At 35.9% G+C, this 11,150-nt stretch overlaps 3 protein-coding genes across 4 annotated transcripts in view; 2 read left to right on the top strand and 1 right to left on the bottom strand.

Moving 5' to 3' along the window:
* The window catches only part of LOC107653582 (keratin-like protein KRT222), a 17,724-nt gene extending 14,638 nt beyond the window's left edge, over positions 1–3,086 (top strand). The window contains exon 11 of the mRNA XM_016440322.1: positions 3,017–3,086. The gene's annotated coding sequence lies outside the window, so the exon portion shown is untranslated. The remainder of the gene's footprint in view (positions 1–3,016) is intronic.
* On the top strand, positions 3,062–4,698 carry LOC107653583 (beta-crystallin S-like). Of its 2 annotated transcripts, none has more exons than XM_016440324.1 (3): positions 3,062–3,131; positions 3,999–4,241; positions 4,312–4,698. In XM_016440324.1, exons 1-3 carry the CDS (start codon positions 3,123–3,125, stop codon positions 4,582–4,584), a joined length of 525 nt encoding a protein of 174 aa, XP_016295810.1. In that variant the 5' UTR covers positions 3,062–3,122; the 3' UTR covers positions 4,585–4,698. The 2 variants fall into 2 exon arrangements, with proteins under 2 accessions (XP_016295810.1, XP_016295809.1); XM_016440323.1 differs by having other exon boundaries at positions 3,074–3,143.
* Positions 4,699–9,242: 4,544 nt separating this feature from the next.
* Positions 9,243–10,109, bottom strand: LOC107653524 (transmembrane and immunoglobulin domain-containing protein 1-like). Its single transcript, XM_016440274.1, has 3 exons — positions 9,977–10,109; positions 9,485–9,781; positions 9,243–9,394 (listed from the first exon to the last, which is right to left on the bottom strand). The coding sequence occupies exons 1-3, from the start codon at positions 10,086–10,088 to the stop codon at positions 9,243–9,245; spliced, it is 561 nt and encodes a 186-aa protein (XP_016295760.1). The 5' UTR covers positions 10,089–10,109.
* Positions 10,110–11,150: the final 1,041 nt, after the last annotated feature.

The following is an 11,150-nucleotide window of genomic DNA, read 5'->3' as shown; positions in this document are numbered from 1 at the left end:
GTCGGAGGATTTTGATATAAACCAAGAGGAGACTGGTTTTCCTTTGCTAAAGTAAGGAAACTTTGCTTCCTTTGCTCCTATTAAACAAACTCGCGAGACTAGCATATCTCAGAGGCGCGCGCGCTGCGCATACGTCCGGCCTTCCGCCGGAACGGATTCGCCTATGATAGATAACGGAAGTGAGAGAAAAGTGTTTATTACGTTTGAAATATGGATATTTTTCTTACAAAAACTCATGGATTCGCTACAGAAGGTCTTTATTCATCCCCCGGAGCCGTCAGCGGCACATTTATTATGAAAGCGCGAGCTTTATTTGACGACTTGTGGACTGTTCAACTGCAACACCCGCTGACTGCAATGATAGAGCTTGGAAGAGCCAGGACAATTTTTAATATAACTCCGACTGGATTCTTCTGAAAGAAGAAAGTCATATACACCTAAGATGCTTCGAGGGTAAGTAAAACACAAGCTAATTTTCATTTTTGGGTGAACTAACCCTTTAACAGAGCAGTTTTTAAATGTGCATGTATTATAGGAGCTCACATGTGGGTGATTAATGTTACAGGAAGGTCGTACTGTAAGTTAATATGAATCACAAGCCCATTCTGAACCAGAGTATGTGAGCGGAGTGGAGCGGCAACAATTTTCCCTCCACGCTCCAAGCATTCAATAATCACTCTGCTCGGCTCCAGGTTCACAGTTTCCCGCTCCCGCTCCACTCCGCGCTCACTGATATCAGAAACACCACTCCGCATCTAAAGTATTTCAGTATGTTTGAATTTGAAATATCACAGTTCTGTTCATAACGTATAATGTATAAAAAAAAAAAAATCCGCTCCTCCCTCCATTCAAAATTACACCGCTCCGCTCACATACTCTGCTCTGAACCACTTAGCCTGCTTAGAAACACAGCTGTCAAAAGCAGACCCAAACATTTTCTCCTTAACTTCACAAAGACATTCTTTCCTCACCTGGAAATGGATCTCCATATTATTGTACACAAGTAATATTTAAAATATTATATTTTAGCTTTCTGAAGAAAATATGAGAGATCCTACGTTATTGTGGCTAATTGCCAGCATTTCTAACGCTAAAGTGTTATTATGAAGAAAAGATGAACGCTTTTTTGTGAAGTATTGCATACTTTGAGCATGTACAAAATTTGAGGAAGAAAGTTAGGTATGCAGACATGTCAATTAGCATCCATCATGTTGGCATTGCACTTTGACTAATAATACCAATAACAACGGCAAAAACTACAATTTTACCACAAAGAATGACATCTTTATTACCTATAGGCAGTGTTGGGGAAAGTTACTTTTAAAAGTAATGCATTACAATATTGCGTTACTCCCTAAAAAAAGTAACTAATTACGTTAGGTACTTTTTATGGAAAGTAATGCGTTATATTACTTTTGCGTTACTTTCGCGTTACTTTTAAAATATAAGCAGGGCTTGATTGTTTTTAATATAAGAAGTTCTATTTATAGCAAATATAAAAGCCAAACACACCAAAATGTGTAATGAATAAACCTCAGTCTGAAGCAAAAGTAAATTCACGTCTGTACAGTAGAACGCAGGAGAAGAAACACTCTTCAGCAATAAAAAAACAAAGCACAATTGTTAGTTTATCTAAAGTCATTTTTGCTTATTATTACAGTTGAACTGGATCATCAAAGTTCAGCAGCAAAGACATTGGTTAAGAAAATGGGATTAGATACATTTGTGTTATTTAACATTTAATTATTGCAGGTTTGCGTCATATTCTGAGTTTGCATTTCACTGTTTTAATTCATTTTGATTAATACTAAATCAGTTTTTTTGTGAGTGGGATGAATTAATGCACATTCACATTTAGTCTAGAACTACAGTAGCATCATGTTCACACAGCGCACACAACTCCTCTGCACTTCCGATTTCTCCCAATATGGGGACAGGAGACTTGTCAGTCAATAAATGGGAAAACAAAGTAACTGGCATTACTTTTTTGAAAAAGTAACTCAGATATTTTCTTGTAAATTAAAAAAGTAATGCGTTACTTTACTAGTTACTTGAAAAAAGTAATTATCTGATTACGTAACTCGCATTACTTGTAATGAGTTACCCCCAACACTGCCTATAGGCTATAGCACTTACATTTGAAAAGAGAAGCCATTAGCTCTGTGCTATTATGTATTTTTCCTCAGCTCCTGTGGCATTATGGGATAGCAAAGTGTCACACACTTAGAATCTTAACAGATGCAGCTGTTTTTTTCATGAATGTTAATTTATGTAGAATTAATCCTAAATCCTAATTACCTTCCTCTAACTAGCTAGCTAGCATATTTAGCTCTAAATAACTTGTTTTTCTCTGTTTTAAAACTCTTACCAGTTTCTTGTTCATTCCGAGCGCTGTTTTGTCTTCTGTGGACAATTTTAGCTATAAAGGTTTTATGCTCAAATTTTATATTTATATTTATTACAGTCTCTAGAAGCATTTACTAAATTCGCTAGCTGTAGTAAGCATTTTTGTTAGTCGTAAAGAATATGTATTACATAAGCATATTAAGCAAATAATTAAGAAAAGTTAACTTTTTGTGTGTTTTTGGGTGGAAGTAGGTCACACTGAAGCCATATAAGCTCATCTGATCCCTGAAATTTGGCAGAGATTTTTGCTTGCAGCCAGGAATGTCATTTTTGTGTGTATCTGAGCGTGCGTGTTTGCACATTTGCAAGTGTATGCACACATGTTTGTGTGTTCATACTACAGGCTATTGTGTAACCTGGAATTTCAATACTTTGCATACAGGAAGTTGGTTATCCACTTCTATTGACCAGTAATTTTTAATACAAGTGTGTGTGGAGGTGTGTGTGTACCTACCAACACAGCTGAATAAACACACATCCAAACAGGCCCATGCACACTGTGCCATCTCTATATCCCATAATCCACCTGTCTTTTTCTAGAAAGCACTGACTCAATTTTTGGATCTGGCTTCTTGGATCTTTCATGACAAAGCGAATGTCCTCTTTACAGAGAGATGTCTGGGTATAAAAGAGCCGGAGTGGGACGGGCCTGAACCAGCACAGCTCCGCAACTCTACCCCTTCCACAGGCACCGCCGCCAGCCGAACCTCTGCAGAATGGGCCGGATGAGTACAAAGGTGATCAGGACACACTGCTCCGATTATTGATCATTTATTAGCTGCCATTTGTGACTGATTAGTGATAGACAACAGAGCCATTTTGAAATGGTTGGACATAAAAGATTGTCTTTAATTTACATTTTATTTTTTATTCAATTGCAATTAAATTAGGGTACACAGAACAGAGCAGATATAATTTATGTTCTTAATGATTTAATGTAACACACAATTCAGGATAAAAGAGTCTGACTCAACAAGGAATATCAGAATGCCAAGCCCTAACTGTGGACGAAAGGAGGAGCTGGGGATGGAGGAGGATAATTAACTACTGATAGTGATAGGCTGCTGAATAATACTGAATGGACCTTATATAAGGAAGTAGTGATAGGCGTCATATTCCTAAAGGTAGACGTGGATCAGCTGAGAGTCAGCTGATGCAAGCTTGACTGACGTGACCTGCCAGAACTAATGCTATGCTTGATATATACATACATACATACATTTTAAATACACATTTATTTATATATATAGATTGGGGAATATATACAATTATAATTAAGTTCATATATTGTATTTATATATTGTATGTTTATTTTTAACAGCATTGTAATAAATAATTTTTATTTGTAATTTATATTTAATTTATATATTTATAATTTATACATTTAATATTTTTATTTATTTGCTTTGTGTGTGTATAATTATATATTATATTATATATAATATATAATTTAATAATTATAATTGTAAATATGTTATATTATTTTTAGATATAATATTGAATATTTTTAAAAATAATAATATTTAATAGACCTGTAATGTAACCAGAGGTAGTTTATTAAAATATAAAATTCCACCGTCACATTTGAGCAGATCATTTTCTACGAGGACAAGAACTTCCAGGGCCGTCGGTATGAGTGCGTCAGCGACTGTTCGGACTTCCATGCCGTCCTGAACCGGTGTACCTCCATCCGTGTGGAGAGCGGGACCTGGGTGATCTACGAAAGGCCCAACTTCATGGGCTACCAGTATGTTCTGACAAGGGGCGAGTATCCGGATTACCAACGCCGGATGGGTCTGAACGACCACCTCTGCTCCTGCAAGATGATCCACTTTGTAAGTCACCCACATGGATGCAAAATATTATGTAGTGCGTAGTGCGCAAAAGGTGTTCCTTCCTCTCCAGGTAAGTGGTTCTGAGTACAAGATCCAACTCTACGACAAGGGAGATTTCACGGGCCAGGTGTACGAGACCACTGAGGATTGTCCATCCGTGGTGGAGCGCTTTCGGACACGCGAGGTCCTCTCCTGTAAGGTGCTTGACGGGATATGGATCTTCTACGAACACCCAAACTACAGGGGGCGCCAGTACCTACTGGAGAAGGGGGAGTACCATAAGCCTGTGGACTGGGGCACCGTCTGCCCCACGGTTCAGTCCTTCAAACGCCTGATGGAGTGACGTTTGGCCTGTAAATCCATCCATCTGCAGTCCTCCTTTACCTCCAAACCGCCCCAACCACAACAGCACCGAAACACCTGTACCGAATCAATAAACGTGTGGTTGCAAAAGAAACCGTTGTCTCTTTTTACAAACGTGTGATCACTAGGCCTTTTGACTTTGGAAACTACATACTTCCTATACAGTATATCTCATAACTGAATAAAACAGATGATTACAAATTATTAAAGGCATCTGCCATATCAGGTGTTAAAATTTTAATACTTTTAAAATAAACAACTATAATAGTATTAATCTTACTCCCTCAATGGATACCTTTTGGTATGCAGGTTGCCGAACCCTGTCCAAAATTCATCACCCCTCGGCGTCAGAAGCTTTTAAGTGTTTTCTGCCCTCTAGTGGGCAGGTGGAGTTTATGAGGTCTTTCCATAGTTATAAAGTAATAAATGTGAAAGATACTGATGCAATTTTGTATTCCAAAATCAACTTGCAGTTACTTTAGAACAATATATAGGCCTATATTAATCAGTCCTATGAAGTAAAAAAAATTTAATTTCACTAATTTAAAATTTGACACTATTAGACATTTGTATCTTAAAAATGGGTTTCAAAGTAATAGTCAAAATAGCATATGCCAAGGGTAATGTGACAGCTAAATGAAACATCTGAAGTTATGTATATTATGTATGGGCTAGCTTACCATTTTTATTTTTGGTACATTTTATTCTATAAAAATGCAAGAAATAATAGCCTTGAAAGATGCTTGCTTAAGCGTCTTACCAACCAACATCTGTTAGAACAAAACAACCATGTCAACCATATTCATCAACGGTTGAGTCATCATTGTTTTGGCCATTTTTCTGCAAAAATGTATTATTTATTTTTTAAATGATCTTTTTGTTGTGAATAAACTCCACAGAAAGGCAGCAGCAGAAATGAACATCTCTGATGAAGATTCTCATGTCGATAAGTTCAAAAGGTTTGACACTTTTTCTCACATATCTTCACTTCTTGTTTCTTTGTGTGTGTGTGTGTGTGTGTGTGTGTGTGTGTGTGTGTGTGTGTGTGTGTGTGTTAGCCACAGTTTCCATTTTACAGTATTCACATTTCTGTGAAATGTAAAATTACATGAACATCGCATTTGCAAGCTTCATTATGGGCAAAGCTAGATACAGTATAGGCAAATAATCTTATAGATATAACCGATAATCAACGTTTTTTTTTTTTTTTTACCGATATCCAAACTTTTTCAACTTAATCGATTGTTGGTTTGTTAATATTGGCTCTAACTCTGATTTTTAAAACATTTATTATTATTATTATTATTAAATATCGTAAATGATTTATAAATTTAAAGTTGGTCAGTCTCTAGCTAAAACAGGGCAGAATCTTAAACAATAGCAGACTTTATATAGCGCAACTTTATTAGGAAAAAGACCAAGAAAGTAGAACTTAAGCACATTAGTTTAGAGGAAGAAATAATAGTTTAGCAAAGTATGTAAGCATTATCACACAGAAATGTTTTCTGCATGCTTTTTTTTTTTTACTTTCAGAACTTAAAGAAAAGAATGGGAGTTTATATTCGTATGTTTCCTTTTAGTTTTTGTTCAGTTCTTCTTGATCTAATATCATAAACCACTATGATAACAGTAGCCACGCCCACCACAGCAGAGATGACCAATCGAATCACAGCTTCAGTGAAACCGCAACAGTGGACGCGTTCTGAGGACAGAAACAGAAGAAAACTGATCCAATGTTCGAATAAAATACTAGTGTTAGAAGCGTACTGCTAATGATGTACCTGGACATTGCTGACAGAGTTCAGTGCTGTTGAGAGGTTTAGTTTGATTGCTGATGGGATTGTTCAACACACAGCTGTAGGATTCATCCAGACACTCGAGCTCCAGAGGCAGAGAAACTCGGCTGATGGGTCCAGACACACTGATGCTGTTTCCTTTGTACCAGGAGAGAGTCACATCACTCACATTTATCACTGAACACAGCAGCACACATTTTGAGCCCGATGACAAAGAAAAACGTTCACTGGTAATGACTGGGACCGCCAAATATGACAATTCCCTTCCTATAATATAAAGACATGTTCATGCATTAAAGGTGTTAGAATAATATGCAGCATGATATTATAAAAACATGATAGTAATAAATTAATACAATTTAGTAATAAAGTAATAAAAAATTAATAAAAAAAATAGTAATACAAAAATAAAAATTTTGCTTTTATTTTTGTATATCAGTTCAAACAACTGACAGTCATTTCATACAACGTGATGGCACCATCTTGCGTGACGCTATTAGCGGAATTATTTCATAAAAACTTGGTATGCTGTAAAATTGCACTTTCAACATAATTAACATCGTAGGCTAATTTAAGTGTTGTTGTTTTTTTATATAAAAAACTCAAGTACATTGACTGTACAGTCAAGATGTCTGTTAAAGGGGTCATATGATGCAATTTCAAGTTTTCCTTTCTCTTTGGAGTGTTACAAGCTGATTGTGCATAGATAAGATCCCTGAAGTTGCAAAGACTAAAGTCTCAAAACCAAAAAGATATACTTTATCAAAGTTAATATTCTGTTACACCAAATACACAAAATAATGATCTTTAAAAAAGCATCATATGACCCCTTCAAAGATTCATCTAGAAAGCATCTGCTGTGTACAAACATCTGATAGATGTCTTTAAGATGTCAGTTTTACATACATTCTAAATCATAAACATCTTCAAGACATCTTCTAAACGTCTATTCGACATCTGATTGGAAACGTCCTATAGATGTATTACAGATGAGCAAACACTATAAAAAATATGTCTTGCAGATGTAAATGGAGGCGTCAAATAGACGTCTCTTTGATGTAGGCCTGTGTACGCAATAAATACATTTTTTGTAGGCAAAATGATAGACAGATTCACATTTAGTTGTCAGTAGTAAAACAGATTGTTTTAAACCAAAACCAAAAGAAATGTGCATATTCAATATGTTACTTTTTTTTTTTTCTCTCTGTAGGCCTAAATAAGTTTGAGAACTGATGACAAGTTTTGTCATCACATGTCATCATTCAAATGTTAGCCTTTAAATTTTAATTTTGACATATGAAAAATTTCAAGACTGACTGTGTTAATCTGGAGAGGAGCGCAAATGAAACTGAAGTGCTCACCGTAAATATTAACAATAAAAATCTTGTTAAAAACTTTGTTGGCACGGCCGATGTTTACTTCATAAAATCCATCATGTGCAGTTGTGATGTTTTTGATGGTCAGAGATGCGGTTTTATTGTCCAAATGGAGTCTGTCTCTGAATATCTCATTACCATCAGGAAAAGAGACAACTCGATTAATCATTTGACCTACACAAATGTTCGAACTGTCAGGCCTAAAAGTCCACCGTATGTGATCATCTGTCAGTATTTCAGTATGTTCAGTGTGTAGAGTGACTGAATCTCCCTCCATCACTGATACCGTCTCCGTTCCACCTGTCTGAGGACCAAACAACACACCTGGAGAACATTCAAGAAGCGATTCCCAGGTTAGTCAATGCTGTGCTCAACAAATGCTGCTCTTTATTACTTCTTGATACCAATATGCAGAACTGATTCCTAATTTTTGTTTTCTCATTCAATAATAACTCAATGATCATTAGCCTACAGCATTAAAATAATATACATTATAAATATAAAATATACATTGTAAATATGCAGTATTTTTATTATTAATATTATGAGTCTATATTTTGACACTTTGAAAAGTTCAGATAGTTAAAAAAATCATAAAATGACTATAAAAATATAAGTACGGTACTTAAAAAAAAAACAGCAAGACTTAAAAAGGCATAAAAACGTACCCACTAACAGCCAAATGTTTAAGACAACAGCACATGTGTGAGGCATATTCTTCAGCATTTGGATGACCAATGTTTTGACAGCTTTCTGTGAACGTAATAATGCAGGTGAGGGATGTAGTTGTGCAAATGCAGAACTGAGCACCACTGCATTTAATCCTGAATACAGGGGCATTGCTGAGGTTTCTGGACCCCTGATTTAATGTATTCCATATGGGGTCATATAGGTGTTAACCGAGTGTGGGTTATTATAACGCTACTTTCAAGACTTCTTCTCCTTTCACTCTAACTGAACTATTAATGTTGCTCTTTCACCATTATTTCCTCTTTCAGCATTCCCAGCAGAAACACCTATATTGTCTTCAGAGTGTTTATGCAGTCATGATCTTTAAGTTTAGACTGAACATTGATTGAATTTTAATGAATAATTTTGTGCAGCAAGGATTAAAGAGTAATAAACTTTCAACTATACCTTTCTTAAAGTAACATTTTTCACCCAAAATTTAAACTTCTGTCCATTTATTCAACAGGATTGATTAATTGAGTTCCAGGTTAATGACACTCATATAAAAGTTATAATAATGTAATATACATTTTAATAAAGTACATTTAAATGTCATTTTTATGCACTTTTAATATTGCACAATATTATTGGAAAAAAAAAGACCAAGAAAACAGAACTTTAGCACATTAGTTTGGAGGAAGAAATAATAGTTTAGCAAAGCTTTTTTAACATTATCACACTGAAATTTTTCTGCATGTTTTTAATTTTTCAGAAGAATAAATTAAATTAATGGAAAATTAAATGGAGTCTATGTCCTCATGTTTGCTTTTTGCTTCAGCTCTTCTGGATCTGATGTCATAAACCACTATGGCAACAGTAGCCACGCCCACCACAGCAGAGATGACCAATCGAATCACAGCTTCAGTGAAACCGCAACAGTGGACTCGATCTGAAGGTAGAAAAATAAGTTTTATTGAGAACCTGAATTTGACAAACATTTATTATTTTTAAAATAATATTAATATCCACATCGACGTACATGCACATGTCTGACAGAGTCCACTGATGTCCAGATGTGTGGTCTGATTGCTGATGGGATTGTTGAGCACACAGCTGTAGGTGTTGTTATCCTGATATTCCACCTCCAGAGGTAGAGAGAGACTGATGCTGAGATCAGACACACTGATGCTGGACAATAAACTGTTTCCTTTGTACCAGGAGAGAGTCACATGACTCACATTCACCACTGAACACACCAATGAACAGTTCTGCTGTGATGATCCTGATGATGAAGAACATGAAGAGTCTCTGGTGATGACAGGAATGGGAAGACCAGCTGGAAAACATGAGAGAAACGTGAAATAAATGTCTACTTGATTAATTTTACTAAATATTCTAGGATAAATTAATTTAAGCTCTATCAAACAGTATCAGTGGCATACTGTCAGTTAATATTCTTACAACTTATTGGGATATATAGGAGATTTTAAACGATTTATGAAGTAAGAGCACATTAAATTCACCTACTCACCATAGACTGTAACACTGAATGATTCTACTGAGAATGTACTGTACATTTGATAAAGTCCAGAGTCTGTGGTTCTGATGTTCCTGATGGTCAGAGATCCAGTTTGATTGTCCATCTGTAGTCTGTCTCTGAATCTCTCATCATAATAATATCTAATGTCACCTGTCTTCACATCAAGCTGAATGATTCTAACATTACGAGATTCTTCAGGTCTAAACCTACTCCACTCCATATAATCCATATAATATCTGTAAAATTTAGCATCATATCTGCGTATATCAGTGTGTAGAGTGACAGACTCTCCCTCCATCACTGACACTGTCTTCCCTGCATCTGTATCAGAACAAAACACACCAAAATAGCAAGATTTAGGGGTTCATCCAGAAATGACAATCCTGTCATCATTTACTAACCCTCATCAGGCTGCTTTTGTCTATACATTGAAAGCCAGTTAGGTCTAAAACAAGCCAAACATCATCTGAGTTCCACAGAAGAAAAAAGTCATACAGGTTAGGAACGACAAAAGGGTGAGTAAATGATGACAGAATCTCTTGAAATAACTGTTAATAGCCTATAAATCTAATCAACTGACCATAATGAACCTGAAGCCATAAAAAAAACATTTTAACTTACCAACCAGGTGGCAGAAATAGAAGAAAATAATTGCGCAAAACATTTTTCTACTGCATGAGATAATAGAGGAAGTCTAATGAAGAAACGCTCTTCAGTAAGAAGAACTACTTGCCCGCATCATGTTTTTGTGGCTAAATATCTGTTACATATTTCTAGGTACAGGTTACATTCCATACCAGCAAAACAAAAATGTTTTGGTTAGTTATTAGCTATGTGTGAATATATGGACACAATTGACAAGAGGGTGAGTAAACGAACAAACAAAAAACGTTTTCCTTTTTTAGTTTTGGCTAGTTAGCATGGTCCAGTTAGTCTAAACTGACTCAACTGGCTTCATACATCCCTGACTGAATGACAAATGACAAAGTTCAATGTTGTAGAAATCTCTTCAATAATTAATTGTACCCGTTATTTAAGAAGAAACCAGTAGATGGCACTGTGTTGAGTCAAATGTTACAGATACTGTGCAAGACAGCTCCAGACATAGGCGGAAATCCCTGGGGGGGAGGGGACCCCCCCCCCCCCCCCACACCGGGGGTGCCAC

This window comes from Sinocyclocheilus anshuiensis, unplaced genomic scaffold, assembly GCF_001515605.1.
Source record: "Sinocyclocheilus anshuiensis isolate Anshui unplaced genomic scaffold, SAMN03320099.WGS_v1.1 scaffold1079, whole genome shotgun sequence".
NCBI lineage: Eukaryota > Metazoa > Chordata > Actinopteri > Cypriniformes > Cyprinidae > Sinocyclocheilus > Sinocyclocheilus anshuiensis.
The sequence above is the reverse complement of the archived record's forward strand: the minus strand, read 5'-3'. Positions and strand labels throughout refer to the sequence as shown.